This window comes from Eleutherodactylus coqui, chromosome 5 (assembly GCF_035609145.1).
Source record: "Eleutherodactylus coqui strain aEleCoq1 chromosome 5, aEleCoq1.hap1, whole genome shotgun sequence".
In the NCBI taxonomy this organism is placed as follows: Eukaryota; Metazoa; Chordata; class Amphibia; order Anura; family Eleutherodactylidae; genus Eleutherodactylus; species Eleutherodactylus coqui.
In genome coordinates, this window is record NC_089841.1 from 237,391,676 (window position 1) to 237,415,138 (window position 23,463).

Here is a 23,463-nt window from a genome sequence, read left to right on the forward strand (position 1 = left end):
CACAGTAGTTTGCAGAGTTTTGACTCACGGATTCCATGAAATTTGTGAGAAGAGAAGTCATGATATGCTCTAAGACGTTACATAGTATGAACGTTGTCTCCCCTAGAAGCATTGACTCTGGGAAATAATACAGATAGTATTAAAAGAGGTACGACAGCTATGTCACCGACTAGTAGTGCCGTCCACGCTCTGCCGCAGACCTCCATACATACTCATCTGCGATGTGCGTGAAGCTTTAGTTAAAAGATTGCAGTGATACTTTGAATTATCTGCTTCTGCAGTAGTACTGAGAAAGAACCACTAGATGGTGCTGCAAGCATTTACTGCCTACCAGAAACTGCAAAATCTCCATGACTTCAGACAAACTAAAAGTTTGGCAGGGTGTTAGCCAGTAGAGCAAAGTGTGATTGTTCCCAGCAAGAGAAACCAAGTAATCTTGTAGAAATGATAGCTTTTAATGGCTAACAAAAATACTGAAGGAGCCTGAAGAAGAACCTTAGTAGGTTGGAAAGCTCGCTATAACATCATGTATTTTTGTTTGCTGTTGTTTTGTTGCAAATCCCGTCCTGCAGGTCCATCTCAGGCAGATCTGTAAATGACGAGAGTTGTGGTTATTAGATGAACGGTCTTGGCACCTGAGGCCCTAAAAGTGGTTCCCCCATTGCTCTGTAAGAGGCTCTCGGAGGCTCCCTGTGTGTAGTGAGCTTTTCTTCTGCTTGTGTAGAGCTTGTTGACCACTAGATGCCTCTACGCCGCAGAGACAAGATGTCACCGCGTTACCAGAGGGGGGCGTATTATAGGGATGTGAGAAGCTGGATGGTCGGATCGATGAATTGTCCCCCATCGGGCTGTGGAACATGTATGGGACCATCTGGGATACCAACTTCAACAGCTTACGAGTTTGCAGGATCTAGAGGCTCAGTTAAAGCAAATGTGGAGCGATATGCTGCAGGATATCACACAGAACCTGTATACCTCCATAGGATATGTTTGTCTGGATTTTTCAATAAAGAGAGAGTTTTTATCCTACGCTGGACCTTCTCCCTTTTCCTGGGCATCAGTTGTGGTTTCCTGCTGGTCCTTGCATGGGAGCCACTGCAGAGGAGCTGCTTTCTGCTTAGCATTTCTGTATGCCACTATAATGTATCACATCTGGTATCCCGGCTGTAGATTTGCTGCATGCAAACATGCCCTTAGCTAGAGCTACACAGCAACTGTGGCCAGGAGCAGGTCGGGGCCAAAGATTACAGTGCAGACCTCTGATCATCTATTCTAATAGGAGTCATTGCAGGCCATGTTGTGACTCACAATGTTGGATTTTTCACAATCTACGTATCCCGGTTGTGGCAATTTGCTAATCACAATACTACCTGCATTGATCTCTTTTAGATTAGAACAGTGTTTCCCAACTCCAGTCCTCAGGACCCCCCAACAGGTCATGTTTTAGGGACTTCCTCAGTGTTGCACAGGTGATGTAATTATTGTCAGTGCCTCAGACATTGCCACAGGGGTTCTTATTATAGGATATCCTGAAAACATGACCTGTTGGTGGTCCCTGAGGACTGGAGTTGAGAAACCTTGGGTTAGGAGATCACAAGGCTACTTTGTGGTCTTTGGCTGCGTGACTTGCGTCCCAGCCAAGTGACCGTGCGACCCCGGCCTTAAAGAGGACCTGACAGCTTTCCTGACGTCTGTCCTAGTAAATACTCCTATTCTCCAGGAAGTTACAATTCTGGTGCATCTTTTTTGGAATTCTTCATTGGAAAGTGGTTGCTTTAACCCCTTAAAAACGCAACAATTTGGGGGGGATTTTCATCTCCACTTTTCAAAAGCCATAACTTTTTTGTCAATATGGCCGTACGAGAGTTTGTTTTTGCGTGGCAAACTGTAATTTTTTTATTGGTACTAGTTTGGGGTATATACAACTTTTTTTGATCATTTTATTGCATTTTTGGGGGAGGTAAAATGCACAAGCCAAGCATTTTGCCTCCATTTTTTAATTTTTTTTAAAACATTTTTTGCCATGTAGGATAAATAGTGTGTCATTTATTATACAAGTCATTATGGATTCAATTATACCAAATATGTGAGGTCTTTTTAAATGTTTTTATAGGACAAGAAAAGTGCAAAAAAAGGGGTTTTCTGTTATTTTTTTCTGTTTTTTATTTACATATTTTATGTCCCTGTAAGGGACTTAATCATGAAAGCTCTGATCGCTGTGATAATGTATTGCAGTACTACTGAACTGCAATAGATTATCGCTCACAATAGTGATCGCAGGCCATGGCAGGCCTGGACACCAGTGTATGCGTTCGATTGCTATGATTACATTGCGGAATCTGATGTCACAGAGGGAATGCGCTCCATCTGTGACCCCAATAAATGCGGCGATGTACATTGATTGTGGCATGTAAGGGGTTAAGAGCGGGAATCAATGTTCGCATCGATCCCCGCTGTTGCAGCAGGAGGCCAGCTATCGGTCACAGCCGACTCCCGCTGCAGGATAGTGGGGGCTCGTTTTTTGAGCTTGCACCACACAAAGGACATAAGTTTACATCCCGTTGCATTAAGTACCCTCAACCAGGACGTCAACTTACATCTTATGGCATTAAGGGGTTAAAGTAAAATTAAGTTCAATAATTTTTTTGCTAATTAAAACCAGATTTTTTCATCTATTGTCTGTACATGATTATGGGGGCGGCTATCCTGCCTAAGCTGCAGCTAACAGCATTTGGAGATGCTTCACAGCAGAACTCATGTGCCATTTACACAATGGACAGGTGTTGTTGACCCATTGACTTCTATGGAAGACTGTTCTAGGCATGTTCTGTGACATGTGCAGAGGGTTGGAGGGGGTAAGCTTTGACCACCTCCTATTGTGAATAGTAGATCCTGCATCACCTTTTATTGTAATCCTCCCTGTGTTGAATGAGATGATTGCTATAGAACTGGAAGTGTCACACTCTTATTAGACTCAGTGGTCAGTGTGAAAAGTGCAAGAATTCAGGATTTTTTAAATTCCTTAAGGGCTTATTCACAGGAGCGTATATCGACCGCTGTTTTCACAGCCGGCCGATATACTGTACCATCTGAGCTGTCTTCCCTCCCCCTCTCTCCTCCTCTCTGGCAGTTTTCAATGGTAGGGTACGGGCGCGTAGCTCCGCCCCCATCCTTCCACCTCCCATTGCAAACATCCGAAGAGGAGGAGAGAGGAGGTGAGCCGGCGAGGGGGAGGGAAGGGGGAAGACAGCTCTGATGGTAGCGTATATCGGCCGGACATTAAAATGGTGGTCGATATACACTCCTGTAAATAAGCCCTAAGGATAAATATGAGAAAAAGGGGGTGGGGTTAACGTTTATTACCTTTTTATTATTTTAATAATTGATAAAACTTTTTTAACTTGATTTTTACACTTTTTTTAGTCCCCATAGGGGGCATGAACTTGTGATGGTTTGATCGCTCCTGCAGTATGATGTAATACCATAGTATTGCATTGTACCGTTATCTGACAGGCATTCTATCGAGCCACGTCACAGGCATGGGGACTTTCAGAAGGCACCTGACTGCCATGGCAACTGAACAACATTCAGCGTTTGGGACCCCTGAACTCCGATTGCTGCTGTTGTGAGCGGTTGTCAGCTGTAAGAAACAGATGGCAACCGTATTGTATGGAGCGGGATCGGCTCGTGATCCCCCTCCATACAAACCCTTGACGTAACTGTACATCGTGGAGCTTTAGGCGGTTCGAGTACAGGTCATGACCCCAAATATTAAAAGAAATCCTAATATGTTTCACATAAAAACCTGAATTATACAAGAGGTCATTTTCTTAAAACACATTTCTTGAAGACAAGGTGGCACACATGTACCGGGTAATATAGGGGAGATGTTAGCGTGTGATTAACGTGTTACCGGCTCTACATGGTGCACATTGGTGGTCGTCTAGTAACGCTTATATTTACTTACACGCGGCTCGGTAAATCATAATCCCAGAGGTCGCTGCGGGTGAAAGCATTTTATTGCTTGGCTTGAATTGGGGGGAAACGTGTTTTCGTCGACTTGACGTCCTTGGCACCAAGATGGGAACGTAAGTGTGATACCTATAGAAAGGAGACATGAATCACAAATGTTATGAGGTTGACCTTATAGAGACTCGTTCTGTTTGATTCCATTCCATTTCATCTCCGTTCTCAAAGTAGCGCAGACCGCTGTTTGCTCTACTGTGGAAATGGAAATTAAATGTAACAGAATCAAAATGGAAACATTTTGTTTCTTTTTTAATCCATTGAAATCAATTAGGGAAAAAAACAAACGTTTAATTCAGGGTGCATTCAGACGACCGTATATTGGCTGGGTTTTCACGCCGACCGATAGACGGTGTCCCTCTCTGCAGGGGGAGGAGACTGGAAGAGCCGGGAGCAGTGCACTGAGCTCCCGCCCCCTCTCTGCCTCCTCTTTGCCCCTCTGCACTATTTGTAATGGGAGGGGCGGGACGGGGGCCGAGCTAGATCTCTGAACTTAGCTCCGCCCCCTCTCATTGCAAATAGTGCCAAGGGGTGGAGAGGGGGCGGGAGCTCAGAGCACTGCTCCCAACTCTTCCAGCCTTCTCCCCCTGCAGAGAGGGACACCGTATATCGGCCGGGCGTAAATACCCGGCCGATATACGGTTGTCTGAATAAGCCCTTAGGTTGATTTCCATTTCCCTGCTCCAGAAAGGAGGAATGAAAATCAGCAACGCCAGAGCAAACAAGCCCGAGTTTATATGCTGAATAAGGGTTCCTGCAAATGCGCACACCTCAGCACTACATATTTGCGCAGTGAACTAGGCTGATTTGCACGTATCTACACATTCGATTGTACTTTTTTTTGTTTCGCATGCAGGCCTGTTCACATATGCGCGCCAGCTCCCCGCCCTCTTCGACCTGATTTAAAAGGCTATTTAGCCTAATGAGGTCCAGATGTGTTCTTCTTTCCATGGAATTGCGCAAAGTATTGCGTAAGGCCCATAGACTTCTATTGGGGACCGTTGGTGCACTAATGCGTACAAAGCAGAGCAGGTGCTATTTTTTTCTGCACACAATAAATGACAACGAATCTATTGATACCAGTGCCTTGTTTTCTATGCATATTGCTCACCCAAACACACCCGTGTGAGGGAGCCCTTCAGATATTTTTTAGAAAACCCATTTACGACCAGGCACAGTAAATATACGGCGCCTGGTCCCGGGTTTTATGCCCAGCCGTATGTAAAATTACGGCGGGATTTAATGCAATCAATCAATCAGAAGCAGGACGGGCTGTCAACTGTTTGTGACAACTGATAACCCAGAGGAGAAGGCAGGAGGGGTTTTTAACACTTTCTGCCCTTTTCTTCCCAGAGTACACAGTGCTCAATGAGCACTGTGTACTGAAAAGTGAAGGCAGAAGTGTAACTTTCACTATGGGAGCCGGGGGGGGGGGGGGTCATGTGACCGCTGGGATTCTCTGCTATAGCAGAGCTGCAGGGTCCCAGGAGACCCTGACCACCTCTGCCAGTGAATAATGTCACTATAGGGGTTGTTAAGAAAATCTTTTTTTTTTTTTTAGCTTTTTACTCCTAATAAAACTAAAAAAAAACGGGGAAAAAAGGCAGTGAAAAAGATATTTTAAAAAATAGCCCTGTATGTAACGGGAAAAAAAACACAGCAAAAATAATTTTGGTAGCTAAAGGAAAAAAAATGGAGCAGTAAAACTGCCACATGGGTAAAATCCCTAAAAAGTGTCTGGTCCTTAAAGCTACAAAACAGCCTAGCCCTTAAGGGGTTAAAGTTTATTTTCCTGAAGATTGTATAAGGGCTTATTCAGACAACCGTATATTGGCCGGGTATTCACGCCGGCTGATATACGGCGTCCCTCTCTGCAGGGGGAGGAGGCTGGAAGAGCCGGGAGCAGTGCTCTGAGCTCCCGCCTCCTCTCCGACTCCTCTCTGCCCCTCGGCACAAAGAAAAATTTATTTTCTGCCGCCATCTTCTGACAGCCAAAGCTTTTTTATCTTTTCGTTGATGCAGTTGTGCCAGGGCTCATTGTGTTGCAGGACGTCCTGCAGTTGCTATTGGTACTATTTTGGTGTTTATACGTGTTTTTGATAGCTTTTTTTTACATTTATTGTTGGAGACAGGGTGACCAAAAACGGTCATGGCTGAATTAACAATAAGCTGAGGGCCTATCTATATCCCTAATGACATTAATTAGGTTTCTCCAAATACACATTGGGTTACAATACAGAATCTTAGTATGATACAGACCTTTTTGATGACCTTCGAGTTTTCTCTGTCAATCCTGGAATCAGAGTTTTGTAGCTCATATGGCAATGGTGGAAGTGTTATACTTTGAAGCTGCATACAACAAACAATTCTGTTAACATTTGCCCCTCTGCTATGTACTATAAGGAAATATTATATGCATCCATAGTTCTGTAAGTCACCATTCTATATATACTATTTATCTTACAAATGCATTTCAATGGGGCCTCTCGCACTAAGGTTTTTGCATGCTGCATGTTTTTATTTTCAGGGTTATAACCCGTATTTCATGCACTACATCATCCATTGACAGGTATTCTGGGACCAGAGTTGAGAGAGAACCCCTGTGGATGTGACAGGAAGTAACATAAAAGTATCAGTTCTTGCCATACTCAGGGAAACACTGGCTGCCAGTAAGAGAGAGAGGCTGGAGCTGCAGTATCAGGACCTGAAATCTGGGGTCCGGTCCGGACTAGACTGGGCCCATCACAAGTTCTGGCAGTGGAGGACGCAGTGGGGGATTGTGACAGAGACCCTCTGAGTCATGAACCCTGAGTCTTGCATGTTTTACAAGGACTTCCTGTAATATGAAATAAAAGCTGTCATATGCCAAAAGCTCAAGTGATCCAAGTCTCTGAAGCCTTTATGCACATGGTGCCCATTCCTGCTGAAAGGGTAAGATGGCAGTCCTTATATCGAGTACCCCAGGTTGCCATAGCATGTAATATGCAGTAAAATAGAACATGCTGTATTCTTTTTTACGTGCGTAATTTACGCAAGAACTATATGCAAGTGTGAATGGAACAATGAAAATCAATGTACTTTCAATGACTCCATGCACAACATATAATGAGCCTGTACATTGCACATGTAATACGCAATGACTTTACACTCATGTGAGCCCGGCCTAAGACATAAATATATTTTTTAAACTAGCCTTATATATGGGCATTGTTCTGAATATTCCACCAGATTCTGTTCCTGCTGATGTAAATTTCTCCAATGGTCCCCTTTTAAACTGTTGAAGAAAATTTGAAAAAGAAAACCTATAATTTAATCTTATGTTCCTCCTAAGCAACAGACACTTTGTAGCCACCATCTGTCCAGGCTAATACATGAGGACCCTTAATGGGAGACCCCCACTTTTATTATTAATTTGGCCAAAAAAATACATAGCAGGCACCAATCACATTACCTGCTGTTTTTGACATTTTCTACACCTACCTCATCACCGGTGTCAGGGCAGTGGCTAACAAGAGTTGAAAAATCTATAAAATTTATTAAAGACACTTAATTTTTGGCACCAAATGTTGGCGTATATATATACACACACGATACATGAGGTTGGCATAAGGAAATTAAATGTATCTACTGATGTATAAATTGGGGAGTTGAATTATGATAAAATGCCACATATTTCTCTTAGGTAAGACATTTGGAGTTACACTTTCATTAAAGGAGTTGTCCCACCAATAGAATTCATCTCCTTTCCACATAACTAGCTGATTGGCAGGGGACAGACCAATAGGACCCCCACTGATCACAAGAACAGAGGTCCCGAAGGTCCACGCATCAATGAAGCAATGGTCATACAAGCACACCACTGCTCCACTCATTTCGATGGGACTGCCAGAGATAGTAAGTCCTTGAAATTGGCTATTTCTGGCAGTCTCATTGAAATGAATGGAACAGTAGTGCGAATGCATGACTATCACTCCATTCATGCAAAGACCTTCAGGACCCCAGTTCTTGGGCTCAGTGGGGATGCCAGTGGTTTTACCCCTACGATCAGCTAATTATCTCCTATCCTCTGGATGAGAAATGACTTCTATTGGTGGGACACGACTTTAACAAATGCGTGGCGATATTTCTAGATTATGAACATATTCTATAGTTTAGGATGAAAACCTACCTTGGGAGATATCAGATCTTCAAAGTACTTCATGCCCAGAGTTGATCCTGAAATTATCTCCTCATTCATCGTTGGATCCAGTTTTGGTTTTGACCTGAATCTGAATTTTTTTCCCAACCAAAACACAATATATCAGAGACCAATGTTATAAGACTGACATACTATAAAGTTCTCCAACATTAGTAGTTGACATAGTTATCTACATAGTATGCTTACAAAAATGATATATGTTTATCGCGTTCAACCAGGGGATTGGAGAGGACATGGATGAAGGGGAAGGGGATGGATAAAGCTTAGAACTCTGTTAGAGTATTATTCGAGAGGAGGCAAAAAGCATCCTATCAGTCATTAGCCAATCTGCCCCATAAGAGGAAAAAAATCTTCCTGGCCTCAAGAGGTGATCAGACCGGATCACCAATCTAACAACAATTGTAATTCACTTCCTGGTCCAAAATCTTGGTGCCCCACTGTATGTATGTGTAGGTTTGTTTATTTCCATTGGTCCGTAGAGCAGCACATGTCACTAGGATCTCAGACCAGAAAGCCAACTGAGAATCAATGTATTGATTTAACCTCTTAGTGACAAGTCTTTTTTTTGCCTTAAGGAACAAGCGGTTTTCATTGTCATATAGGAGGAGCCATAACTCATTGATACAGCCGTGTGAGGGGTTGTGTTGTAGAACATGTTACATTTTTGGGGGAAGAAAATAGAAAAATCCCACAGAAAGTCTGCCATTGCTTTTTGGGTTTCGTTCTTACAGCATTCGGCTTATTCACATGAATGTATATTAGCTGGTTTTTCACGCCCGACTGATATACGCTGCCCCTCTCTTCAAGGGGAGGAGGCGGGGCGGGGCGGGAGCTAGTGTGCTGAGCTCCTGCCCCCCTGCCACTGTTTGCAATGGGAGGGGTGGGAAGTGGCAGAGCTAAGCTCCACCCCATCCCGCCCCTCCCATTGCAAACAGTGGTGAAGGGCAGAGAGACTGCGGGTGCTCAGCACACTAACTCCTACCCCATCCTGCCTCCTACCCTTGCAGAGAGGGGCAGCGTATATTGGTCGGGGTGAAAACCCAGCCGATATACATCCATGTGAATAAGCCCTTCACCATATAACATGATGACTTTCTTATCTGATCAGCACGATTACTGCGATACCACCATTTATTTTTCATTTTTTTCTATTTTTGCTCAATAAAAACACACTTTTAAAGACAAACAATTGAATCTGCATAACCGCATTTTAAGACCCAGAACATTTAAATTTTTCTGGTAACGGAGATCTGTGAGGTCTTGTTTTTTGCGTTTTTATTGGTGCCATTTTTGGGTACATGTGACATTTGGATTGCTTTTTATTATGTTTTTTTGGGAGTCAAACAAAAGAAAACTAACAATTCTGGAATTACTTTTTTAAAATTATTTTTATTGCGTTCACCCTGTGCGATACATAACAAAATGTTATCATTGTTTGAGTCGTTATGAATGCAGTAATACAACTTATGTGCTGCTTTTTTTTTTTTTTAAAATGGTATTTTATCCATTTCAAAAGGGATTTTGATGGGAAAAATTTGTATTATTATGTTTAACTTAAACCTTAATTAACTTTTTTGATGCTGTTTATTTGTCCCTCAAGGTGACCTGAAGATGTGATCATTTGATCGCTAAGATAGTGTATCGCATTACTTATGTAATGCATTCTACTAAGCCTTTGCAAACAGGCTGTTAGACTCTGTGGGAGGCGGGATCCAATAGGCTGAGTTACATGGCAGACATGAAGGTCTTTGTCAGGCATCCAGCCCTGTATCTAAATACTCTGTCAAAGGGGCCCTATGGCACCCAAGCAGACTCAGACTGGCCCACAAGGGAAGGTCAAGGGTGGTCCGCCGGCCTCGGACCTTGAGCACAAGATCTACATGTATTTGGTAAATAGGATTCAACCAATTGCTGCTTTCTGCATATACTTCAGTGAAAACAGTTCTATACACAAATACAAACACCTATCACAGTATACGTAGAAGGCAACAGCAAGCAATTTGTGAACGGTAATCAGGAAATATTTGCAAGTAGCCATACAGAGGGACCCCAGAATAAATTTTACTGGTGGACACCCAAGGTGAAGGAGGGAGCATGCCCCATCAGTGCCCCCACTACCACCACCACCAGCACCACCACTGTCCTCCACTACATATAGATGGGATCTTTGCAAAGTACCCTCGATATGAACATGTAATTAATTCTAGTCCTTCGGGCATACAAGATCCTAAAAATGGTTGTTCTATATAACTAACAGGCAATTTACCCTTTGCGGTCATAAATCAGAGGATATTCATAGTTCTTCTTTGCCAGTATATATGCTTCAGAACGGGCTTCAACAGGCATCTCAACTATATCACATGGTAGAATAAATTCCTTCTGATTGGTTAACTCAAAAACCCTTTTCTGTCCAAAGTAACCAATATAATGTCCATTTGAAGCATGCCAGAGTCTGCGGGTAAAAGATTGAAAGGCTTTGTAAAATATAGATATACGGTATTAATAATAGTTGAGGAAAACCGTTCAGCGGTGAGAGAAGCTCAGCTACCTAATAGATCCATCGGCAGACGCAGACACCACAATGCTTGTGCTGTCCTCGTAGCAAAGGCTGGTTATTTTCAGAGTATGGGCTCTCCAGCAAAGGTCCTGCTTTATTGTCTGCAAGAAAACATTATTACGTAGGTGGAAATCAGATATATGACTGTGATGTCACCACGTATTACGCATGCAATGCACGCACGTGTGATATGGAGTCAATGAAAGTGCCTTGATACATTAACGTATATACATTGTGTGTAAATACAAAAGATCTATTTCACCACGTATTGCGCTTGTACAGCCCTACTGTTCACTATAGGTAGCGTATTGAACGCTGTCCATACGCAATACGTTGCATAGGCAATGCCGCAATGACGTAGAGCAGGGAATTAAAAAAAATAGAAAAAGGTTACACTGCGCATGACAGCGTGTGTGAAATACGCTGTCATGCGCACTACACTACTGCTGCCATATACCATCTCCCATATCGATAAAACGTTTTATGCATACGCCCGTGGGTATGCGCCCTGATTTTTCAGGTTTACCTGTGAAGCGATTATAAAATAATATCTAGGAAGTTCCAGATCACCACATACTAATATATCCTAGAATGCACTGCAGAGCCGTTCCATACGAAGTAGAAGAGAATGAAGGGTCCGGCATCCACGTATTGGAATAAAATCCACAGAGTTTGTTGGAGCACTAAAAGAATTACGATACAGTGTTTCTCTTCCTGGATCTGACCATTGTAATGCTCCAATTAACTCTGGATTTTAATACAGAGATCTCTTCCATCATCTGTTTATACCAGGGACTGTGTAGCAAGAGGAAAGAAGGTTTCTACACCTACTACACCCTACACATAGAAGGGGGTTCTTTACTGTAAGAGCAGTGAGACTGTGGAACTCTCTGCCTGAGGACGTGGTGATGGTCAATTTACTAGAAGAGTTCAAAAGGAACCTGGACAGCTTTCCAGAGCATAATACAACCCCAATTCCAAGAAAAGTTGGGACATTGTGTAAAATGTAAATAAATGTAAAGAAAAAAGAATACAAGGGCTTGGAAATCTCATCTAACCATAATTTAGAACGTATCAGAGGGGGGAAGAGAGGCATTTTCCATTTCATTTTTTTTAAATTAACTCATTTATAAATTGGTGCCAACAACATATCTCCAAAAGTTGGGACAGGGGTAACAAAAGGCTGGAAAAGTAAGTGGTACTAATACAAAACAGCTGGAGGGTAACTTTTCTATTAATTCATAGATCATAGAATGGTAGAGTTGGAAGGGACCTCCAGGGTCATCGGGTCCAACCCCCTGCTCAGTGCAGGGTTCACTAAATTATCCCAGACAGATGTCTGTCCGATTCATATGACTGTGTATAAAAAGAGCATGTTAGAGAGGCAGTCTCTCAGAAGCAAAGGTAAAATAGAATGAGCTGAGATTTAAAGTTATACTGGAACTTTTCTAACAAAACTACATATCAGTCGCTCAGCTCCTCCTGCTCTAAACATGCTGCTCACAGTTAAGGCTGCACTTTGGAAACACCAGGTTCACTTTCATATGTCCTTGCCCTCATATTAGTTCCAAGACCAGATTAATGTCTTACCTCAGATCCTTGTTGATAGGACTCTTTGCTGTTGAGTAGCCTCCATATTATAATATAGCCCTCTATTTACAAAGGGAATAGAAGTCATGACTTCATTTGAAGAATTGATACATGATATTCCTTACATTATAAACATGGTTTTCATGAAGGGGCTAATAACTGACCTATATTAATTTGGTAGAAGAATGCATACTCAACAATCCCATAAATATTTCTACCATCAGTATTGCACTATTATGACCAAGTGGAGTATAGATAATATCAGAAGACTTCAGTTTGCCAGAAGATGTTACCGCTGGCACAATGGCTGACAAGTTTGCAGTGCAATGGTAGGGAATTTGATTTCCATTCCCTGCTGTTACTTTGATATTCTACTCTGTCCTATTGTCAAACGATTCCTGTTCTGACACTTTACCTTTGATTGGAGAAAGAGTATATACCCTATGTGCAGATGCAGCAAACTTTAAAGGGGTTCTATCATTAGAACAGAAAAATTCTATACTTACCTATTCCTCCCCCATCAGTCTTCTTACCGCATCTTCTCCTCGACGATCTTCTCCTGGCTCCTGCAGTCCCCCGGGTCACCTCACCTCCAGTCGTCTGATTCTTCATCTTCCAGTGACGAAGTGACCATTCTTAGTATTCTTCTTCCTGAAGGTCAATGTACTAGTGTCACTAGTGACGTAGCATTCACAGCCTAGCAGGGAGTGCTGAGTTATTGCCGAGACTGAGCATGGGTGGCGTCTCTCTGCAATAGTATATGAATACTTGCGGCGAGACAGTGTGCATGCGCAGTCTCGACAATGGATCCGCATTCCTTCCTAGGCAGCGAACGCTACATCACTAGTGACGTAACCCACACTGACCTGCCGGAAGAAGAATACAGAGAATGGACACTTCGTAACAAGAAGAAGAGGATCTGGCTGGCTGGAGGTGAGGTGACCCGGGGACTGGAGCAGATCAGTGAGGAGAAGATGCTGTAAGAAGACTGCCGGGGAGGAATAGGTAAGTATTTATTTATTTTTTTCTTTAAATGACAAAGCCCCTTTAAGCTGATATTTAACACATCACATGCCATTGAAAAAAAAGTTGAGTTTAAGTTTGCAATGTATGTACAAGAACATTTATTACACATTTAATACACTTAATATTGAATGTAATATACAGTACTTATACAAGTTTGGTGTTTATGTTCTTTTATTCACCCATATCAGTAACAGGCCTTACTATTCTGTTGCAGCTTGTAGATCTAATGCTACAGTGCTTATACTGTTACCTTGTAAGCAATTGTGTAGGGAAGACATTACTTCTGTGACTAAACTGTGAGGATCAGTTATGGAACATACGAGGATTGTCCACTTACCTCTATTACCAGCTATGATAATACTACTGGATTTATTTGCACAGAGTGCGGTCAGGGAAATAGGAGGATGCTTTGTATAAGGCAGCACATTGGTTAGCAAGTCTCCCTTCAAAAATGTAAATACAATATATTAGATAGATAGATAGATAGATAGATAGATAGATAGATAGATAGATAGATAGATAGATAGATAGGGAGAGATAGATAGGGAGGGATAGATAGATATGAGATAGATAGATAGATAGATAGATAGATATGAGATAGATAGATAGATAGATAGATAGGAGATAGATAGATAGATAGATAGATAGATAGATAGATAGATAGATAGATAGATAGATAGATATGAGATAGATAGAGAGATAGATATGAGATAGATAGATAGATAGATAGATAGATAGATAGATAGATAGATAGATATGAGATAGATAGATAGATAGATAGATAGATAGATAGATAGATAGATAGATAGATAGATAGATATGAGATAGATAGATAGATAAGGGATAGATAGATAATAGATAGATAGATTAGATATGAGATAGGTAGATAGATAGATACATAGATATGAGATAGATAGAGAGATAGATATGAGATAGACATGAGATAGATAGATAGATAGATAGATAGATAGATAGATAAATATGAGATAGATAGATAGATATGAGATAGATAGATAGATATATATGAGATGGATATGAGATAGATATGAGATAGATAGATAGATATGAGATAGATATGAGATAGATAGATATGAGATAGATAGATAGATAGAGAGATAGAGAGATATGAGATAGATATGAGATAGATAGATAGATGGATAGATAGATGGATAGAGAGATAGATAGATATGAGATAGATAGATAGATGGATAGAGAGATATATAGATATGAGATAGATAGATAGATAGATAGATAGATAGATAGGGAGGAATAGATAGATAGATATGAGATAGATATGAGATAGATAGATAGATAGATAGATAGATAGATAGATAGATAGATAGATAGATAGATAGGAGATAGATAGATAGATATGAGATAGATAGATATGAGATAGATAGATATGAGATAGATAGATAGATAGATAGATATGAGATAGATATGAGATAGATAGATAGATAGATAGATAGATATGAGATAGATAGTTAGATAGATATGAGACAGATAGATAAATAGATAGATAGATATGAGATACAATATAGATAGATACAAGATAGATAGATCATGAAGATTCTTTGGAATTACCATAATCAAAACTAAGGAATACCAGCAGTGTCTCAGGAGTGTAACCATCACCATAGCAGCTGCTTTGCAGAAGTTACACCAATACTTCCAAATATATACGAATATGATTAGTACTACATGCAGAGAACCTATAATAAATCCTCACTCACAAAATATATAACGTTGTATATCAATCATTATTCACCCATCCCCAGAGTAATATTACATGGTGTAGTGAACAGTATGTTTTATGCATTTTTAGTCATATGTACTGGAGATATCCTATCTTCTCCAATGCTACTGGATGGTCATTGTCTTTGTATCTCCTTTGGGGGCTGTCTATCTTTTTAGCTCCACTACCCCCTATATTACTATAGTTACATCTATATGAAAAGCACCTGTATATATAATTGGTTGTTAGTAACGACTGATATCTATTTTTAGATATATTTTGTGAGCGAGGACTTATTATAGGTTTTCTGATAGTAGCGGCTATGGCCTCGTGTCTCAGGCTAACCCCCCTGAGACTGCAGTTACTATAAAAAGGGGACCCTATACTTACCTCTTTTGTTCCCTGCACTCTCCCCTGCAAACCACTGCATGCTTGGGGGGCATTCAAAAAAGTTACTGTGGGGTCCAGTCTTGTTTAGTCATACCCTTGCTGTGTTATTTAGATATATATGTGTAAGGCTGCCTGTCCACGCGCGTTTTTGCATTGCGTTCCCCACGGCGATAATCCGGCCCCGGGGAACGCAGTGCATGCTTTCCATAGCGTTGCTATGGAAAGCGTAGCCCCCCTGTCCTGCGGAGAATCATAGAGATGATATCTGTCAGGCTCACCGCGGAGATCCGTCAGCTGGCTCCTGCTCCCCAGCCCCGTGGACAGGCAGCCTAAATTGATAAATTCCCATAGGGTGTATGAGGTATATGTACTGTACTTCATACAGAGGGTGATAGGATCTAATACAGTCTTGCAACACGCCTGAAGAGTAAATTGATGTTACCTGAGCATTCCACACATAGAGGCGTCCATTCTCATGACCCGAAACTATGAGAGGAGTGACAGACTTGCTATTTATTGAGGGAGAATCCTTTTCTAATCGTTCTTCTTCATCTGCTAATAAGTGATTACAATATAGAACATACAATATTCATTACCAGACAGTAAGATGCCACTCATCATATACTAATATTTACATGAATTTTTGGGGTATGTTATCCGTGTTAACGTAAGGGCACATTTACATTGACAGATAGTTTGCCTATAACGGGTACTGATTGGCGATATGGCATATTGATTGGCACTCGTTAAACTTCCATGTACATGGGGCAGTCATCGTAAGTATGCAAATTATATGCGGAAGAAAATGATTAAAAGGGTATGCCGGAAATTGGGCAAAATTTTCAAAATTTTCCTAATGTTTCTACTTATTGCCATTATTTCTGTCATCCATCTAAATCATCAAAATGAAGTTCAGTTCCTATGAACGTTCATTCAGTTAATTATGGGCCTGTGTAAATGGGCTTTAAGAAAGCTCTACCCAAAAAAACAGCAACAATGAAGTGCAGAGACTTCAAAATGACAAGCAAAGGCAGTGGGGTGTGCTCTGAGAAGGTTGACCTTAATTCTGAGGAAAGGCAGTAAGATCTCAGCCAAACTATTTTGTTAGGTTTACCATCAGATGTTTTTAAGCTGGACACCTTTAAAGGGAATCGTTCACTACTTTTATGATACCCTGTCTGAGGACAGTACAAGGTAGTAACAGGCACGCTGAGTGTAGCCATATGTCTCTCTTATGTATCTGTGAAATAGTTTGTTAAAAAGTTGCATTTTTCAGCAGCAGCCTTACAGAAGACTAAAGGAACTTGGATTCAACTATTCATGAGCTGTGGGCTAGGACTACCCCACTCCACGCTCCGGTCATTGATTGTCTTCCTATTGTAACCAGCCTAATTAGGTAAAGAGAAGTAATTATATGGGCAAATAATCATCTTCTTACTCACTTTCTGAAGGAAAAAAGACCCCATATGTGACAGTCAAAGAGTAAGCATGATCTCTGCTTGATAAGGTGGGTGCTAACATGAATACATGTCCATGTTACTTCTAACAGGTGATCCATGGTTATAATGGTAATCAGGGGGATCAGATATTTGTCTCTCTTCACCCTATAGCTGTCAGCCCCCCATAGTCCCCACCCTCTTAACACTGGCTGAAGTGAAAGTAAAAGCTGGTTGAAAAGGGGAAGTGCATTTCAACTTGCTACAACGCAGACTACATTGCATCTAGAGAGGATACTCCTGGCTTTAAAACAAGACCAAAATCAAAGCTCAATCTATAATAAAACCTGAGATACAGACTATGGAAATACAGTTGGAAGTGAGAGCTGCAGTGAGAGCTGTCGGTATATACATCTCCCACTTCAAGCTCCTGTATCTCAGGTTGTATTGTGCTTAGAACCGTGATGTTTGTTTTTTAAGCCAAGATAGTTGGCTTTAAAATTAGATCAAAATCAGTCCTCTATCTGCAATAAGATTTAGAGCCGTTTGTATATTATACGTCCTCGGCTACTAAAGTGCCTATAAGAAATACATCCTTGATAATGAAAGGGTTAAAGCAAGACCTTGGAACTTGGTAAGGCGTTCCCCAGAAAACAGAAAAGGCGAGATTTGCCACTAATATAGTAAAAGTGATAAATGTCTCAGAGATGGTTAGAAAATCAATTAGGAAATCTCAGAATATAGTGGTGGACAAAAACATGCTTCTCCGTGATTCTGAGGTTGAGAACGTCTCGTTTTAACCATTAATGGTCCAGTGATCATCCATAAGTGACCATTATTAATAATAATCATAATCTGTAACCAAAGGAACTCCAGTCCATGAGCGGGAAGAAGTGTGGAACATGATTACGAGTTTACAAAGCAAACAGTTTGTTGGTGGCACTTTAGTAAATAGGAAGAACACATTTACCAGGAGAAATATAACAAATAATTAAGAAAATTAAGGCCTCCTTCCCACAAATGGATTTACGCCGCGTAAATTCGCGGTAAAAATCCGCTGCGTTGCCCCCTGCTATTAGGTTCTATTGAACCTAATAGCACAATGCTCACGATGCGGAATTCCACCGCGGAATTTCGCACCGTGAAATCTCCCGTCCTCACCCGCAGCATGCTCTATTTGCCACGGGTGTACTCGCTGACGGCTTCCATTGCAGTCAATGGAAGCCGTCCGTTCACGCTATCTCCCGCTGTAACACAGCGGAAGATAGCGTGAAAACGCTTTCCCGCCTACCTCCGCCGCGTCATATGACGCGGCCGGCGCGTCACGTGACACGGACGGCCGCGTCGTGTGACGCGGTGGGCGTGTCACATGACGCGACGGCGGTGGGCGGGGAAGCGTCTTCACGCTATCTTCCGCTGGTAAGTATGGGGTCTCTGGGGGGCGCCGTGACGGGCTTCACTGCGGAATATTCCGCGGCGGAGCCCATCACGCTCGTGTGAAGACGGTTTAATATAAATGGAAATCGGAACAAACTGTTATACTGAGAAATGACGAGCCCACAAATAACAATTAGAATGGACAAAGTTATTGCAAAGAGTTGTTTACTGACCTGAACTTATGTCTGCAGGATTTCCATCCTTCTACAAGTATAAAATAGACATGTTTATAGTTTATCTCTATAATACGAGCCATAGAAAGAGACTTACTGGAGCAATTCAATCTATTATCTACCACCACTACACAAGGATCTCATTCAAGCAAATGAATGTCCTGTTGAGGCCTTCCAAAATAAGTTATTAGTAACATTTGAATTAGATATGTCAGTGTCTCCCTGCAAGAGAGTTGCCAGAAGTGTCTGTAATCAGGTCACAATCAATAACTGTATAGATCCAGTTCAAAGAAGTTCATTGAAATCAAAGGGTCCGCAGCCTGCAATTACAAATGCCGGCCACTACATAGGGGTCGGAGCAGTGCATCCGTTACGACCCTGGTGTGTCATGGCGATACATGGATAACTCCTTTAAATCTACATAATACATGTGATAAGGCTGCTTTCACACCACATTCGGGGAGCAGTAAAGGGGAATCCCCTAGAATCCCAGCACCGTACGGACCCCATTGACTATACGGCCCAGCATTTTACTGGATGAAAAAGTACTGCATGCAGCAATATTTCTTTCAGTAGTTGGTGCTGGATCTGCGACAGAGGTTCCACCGTAATTAAAATACTGACGACGACCTGTCCATCCGTCTGTGCGTGAGTGGGTTTGTGAGTGACTTACATGCTCCACCCCTGATCACATCACAGGTCCTGTACGCACACGGCTGCTGTCCGGCTAGGTATTTGTTAGTATTCTGTAGTAACTGAGGCTGCAGGGGGTTTGTAGTCTGCCTGTAATCTGCACAACGATGCAGGACCTGTCATGACATCACCGTTATGTGATAAGGGGCAGAGCATGTAACTCCCTCACTGGTGATGAAGGATCTTTGAGGACATCGCCGTCATGTGATCAGGGGCAGAGCATGTAAGTCATTCACTCGGTATAAGCGCCACCATCATATGATCACGGGAGAGCATGACGGTGATGTCATCACAGCTCCTTCATCTCCACTGCTGTGTTGCTTCTGATCCCTGTTGCATGGCATGAACAATGTATGTAGCAGAGCTGTGTGTGAGACGTGCACCACCAGAAACACTGGTACTATAATTTGCTAATAATTACTAGGCTATTTGCAAATGAGTAAAGTGGTTCCCAGGGGTATACTGTACAGTAGCTACACTCCAGAGCTGAGATCTCCAACTGGTGGCTCTTCAGCTCTTCAACTGCTAGCAGCTTGCATCTGTCAGGACATTCTGGGAGTTGCAGATCTGCAGTAGTCATCAGTGTAATATAATGGCCCTAGTGCTTGTCAACCAAATATGAAGGCTAAACAATCTAATGTGTCTTAAGCTTCTTACTTACTTTGCATGTTGAAGTATCTTGGAATGCAGAGCTTGTACTGTGGATGAAACATCAAGACAGATAATGTGCGCCATTCATTCATCTACTCAGGTTATTATTTAGAACCATTATAATTAAAATGTATCAAATACTAAAGCAATATGTATCGGACCGGTGATGTGTACTGCTTGGAACGTCTCTACCTACTGGACGATATTCATCCAATCATATTGAGAAGGTACAGGCTCATAACATGGAAGAATCTGTCTCGAAATGGCCGCTAGATACAAAATGGAGCATTATAAGATGTGAATAAGCTTGTGTGTAGTAGAACAATAATACAAAGCAGAAATAAGTTTAGAGCAGAAGGTACGGTACAGTGTCTAATGATCTGTTTCTGTTCTTCCGAGAAAACAAGTCTGGGCACCTGATGTACAATTGTTATCAGAAGAAGCCCCCCATGCCTCCAGCTTTAAACAAAGGAACTGGCTGTGCTGACCATCTCAATCACAAGGGAAGCACCAGACTACGCAGGATAAACAGAAATTTTGAAGGACATGTCATAGACTCTCACGCTATGCGATTGCTGAACAATGCATGATTCATAATCTCTGCCTAACCCAATGAGATTAACGCTGTGACTAATGACCCATTACTTTCCTGTATAAAAAAAACTATACAAAGGTAATAAAAGCTCCTCCTTACAGAGAGAGTCACCTGTTACCTGCCGTGGCTCATTTCTACATATCTGAGGAAACTGGTAACTGTCTCAGTGTCTAGTTCTTGGTTTCCCTGGTGCACCCAGGTACGGACCTCAAGACCTGAAAGGTTATGTGACCGTGCAGCGGTCCTTAACAATACAGTGCCCATAGAGACATTAACGACTTTCAGCTTGTGTCGTAAATGTACATCACAGGACAAAAGGGGTTGAGTGCATGCTGGAAGTTGTAGTTTCTGAAGAGGTAAATGTACAACCCACTTAGGACACTTCGGACACTATAAAAGGTGTACATTCCATCCGTGTGCTGTCCAAATGGCCATGTGAATACACCCATGAATCGGATGGAAAACACGTCCGTGCGCATGTACACGTACAGTAAACACTTTCGAAAATGTGTTAACACCTAACTTACCTGCTCACCTGGTGGAACTGCTTTCCCACTGCTTTACATAACTTGTTTCCCCCCATGTTGGATCTGGGCTGGAGATGTGAGAGTGCCCTTGGGACAATGCTACATATATGGCCGGATTGTCCATCTATACACTTATCTTGGTCTAAGATCTTTCAGCTGCACCATGACCTTACTGGGAATATAAATCCAGTTAAGCCCTCCATTGCTCTTTTATTCATGGTTCCTGAGCCAAAGTCCAGATTCAAAAAGGGGTTATATAGGCAGCCAGGATGGTCATCTCTAGGCACTGGAAATCTTCTTCTCCCTCACCCTCACTTAGTGAGTGGGTTCTCAAAGTGAATACTTTGATGAGAATAGGGGAAATCATGGTTGACCATGATGGCCACTCTGACAAATTTGAAGGCACCTGATTCTTCTAGAGGGACATAAAGTCTGGTGATGGTCTTTCATGGTGGTTGGCAGAGTAGAGTACTGCTTTGCCTTTCCCAGAAGCTGCATCTCTCCCAGCAATCTTTTTTTCTCCTGCTCTTTTCTTTTTTCTTATCTCCTCCTCTGTTTCCCCTTTACAGTTTTTAACTTTGTGGCTATTGTAACTCTTTCTCTTCTTCTGCCTAATATTCCATGTGATTTGTTTTGATGTTGTATTAATGGATACCTCAGTGGTGTAACTATAATGGGTGCACAGGATGCGGTCGCACCCGGGCCCAGGAGACTTAGAGAGCCCATAATAGTGGGGGGAGGGCCCGATTTTAGATTTTACTTTGGGGCCCAGCAGTTGCAAATTACTCCTCTGGGATACATTATAAAAGAGGAATGGTCTCTGCATTGCAAATGTTACATTAACACTTAAGGGTACAATGACTTTTTTCGAGGTAATGAGACTCGCTATGATTGGTTTGATACATTTGGGTGTCTTTGGCTGAATATATGTCATTGAGTTGCTCTTCTTTCTTAGGCGGGCCTGTATGGTCCGTGTTCTTGGTTATGTCCTACCGGTTCATTATGTGATTGTATTGCTTTATGTTTCACATGTTTTATGGAGCAATAAAAGTTAATAATGAAAAAGACAAATCCAACTTACTTCAGTGTCTTCAGAGCTCCTACATTTGCTGGTAAAAGAAGCAACACAGAATTTATCCTTCGTGCCTTAGTGTTGCCTGGAACGGTGCTGGACAAGATATCATCTTCAACTTTTCGACTGCAGCTAACAAGAAAACATGTTACTTTTCCACCATATTTGCCGTAGATGATACATTGTAGGGATTGTTTTAAACCTCACATTCAAACAACTGATTTGGAATCTGCGCACGTTGAGGCATTTTGATATTATTATTACATTTTTCCCTATTAACTAATCACAGCCATTCATTGAATAACATCATTGAATGGCTGTGATTGGTTACTCGAGTGCCGACTATGAGTGGCTGACGCGGCACTCGATTAACCAATCAGAGCATTAGCTAGCTAGAGGTGGGGTATTCAAGCCCCGCTACCAGAAAGTAATGCTCTGTCGGCGTTCAGGAGAACATGGCAGCCAGCAGCACCACCGTAGCAAGGGACCCTAACGCCGACTACTAGGTGAGTATTGCTTTTTCTTTTCATGTAGTCTAGCTAGGGCTCAGACCATGGAAAAATAAAAAAGTTATAGGACTTTGAATGCAGTGATGTGGGAAAAATAATTTCCAAAAAAGTGGAAAAGTAGAAAAACGTTAAAAAAAATAAGGATTTTGGTATTGTCATAATCGTACTGATCCACAGAAAAAAATGTATCATATGATTTATGCTGCATGATCGATGCTTTAAAAAATAATAATGGCAGAATTGATGTATTTTATTCCCTACCCTCAAAAAAAATTATTAAAAGTTTGCAATATAGTATATTTACCCAAGACCTTGCAATGTTGCCACTGGTCCCATTGAAAAGAATGGGCGCTGTGATTTGTTTACCATATAGCATCACATCGTGGTGCCATGCCAGAAAACATTGCTCATGCGTATGACCCTATTCCAAAGAATGAGGTTCATATTTGTCGAGATTTGTGCGTCTCACGATGCACAAATCTCACGTGATTTCCCAGCCATAATGACCTGGGCACAGAATGGCATTATCTCGTCTCTGTTTGGCACCATTTGCCTATATGTGACCATAATTTGGTATTACGCTCACTGCCTTCACTTAACGTGAAATATCTGGCCATGAAATCTACGAGCCTTTTATGTCTATTGGCAGGACTTGTAGAACTTACACAAGTTGAGCCGCTGATGGATCTAAGCTGTAGGTGTTTATTTCCCCACACAGACTTCCAGTTACGATAATAGTGTAATTTTCCATCGAGAATGCGTCAAAACATACGATCATTCTTCTATGAGATTTGGTCTGAAAACATTGCAATAACATAATAGGGATTACGTGTATTTTAGGGTTTCTA

General features: G+C 41.7%; 1 protein-coding gene across 1 annotated transcript in view; it reads right to left on the reverse strand.

The window, feature by feature from the left end:
• Window positions 1-4,001: 4,001 nt before the first annotated feature.
• The window catches only part of WDR64 (WD repeat domain 64), a 56,457-nt gene continuing 36,995 nt past the window's right edge, over window positions 4,002-23,463 (reverse strand). Inside the window, exons 15-27 of the mRNA XM_066605021.1 lie at window positions 23,281-23,411; window positions 22,116-22,238; window positions 19,923-19,959; window positions 18,569-18,599; window positions 15,965-16,077; window positions 13,735-13,840; window positions 12,372-12,433; window positions 10,773-10,882; window positions 10,491-10,676; window positions 8,195-8,294; window positions 7,220-7,300; window positions 6,286-6,375; window positions 4,002-4,101 (exon numbers count right to left, since the gene is read on the reverse strand). Coding sequence (XP_066461118.1) covers window positions 4,018-4,101; window positions 6,286-6,375; window positions 7,220-7,300; window positions 8,195-8,294; window positions 10,491-10,676; window positions 10,773-10,882; window positions 12,372-12,433; window positions 13,735-13,840; window positions 15,965-16,077; window positions 18,569-18,599; window positions 19,923-19,959; window positions 22,116-22,238; window positions 23,281-23,411 — 1,254 coding nt within the window. The 3' untranslated portion in view covers window positions 4,002-4,017. The remainder of the gene's footprint in view (window positions 4,102-6,285; window positions 6,376-7,219; window positions 7,301-8,194; window positions 8,295-10,490; window positions 10,677-10,772; window positions 10,883-12,371; window positions 12,434-13,734; window positions 13,841-15,964; window positions 16,078-18,568; window positions 18,600-19,922; window positions 19,960-22,115; window positions 22,239-23,280; window positions 23,412-23,463) is intronic.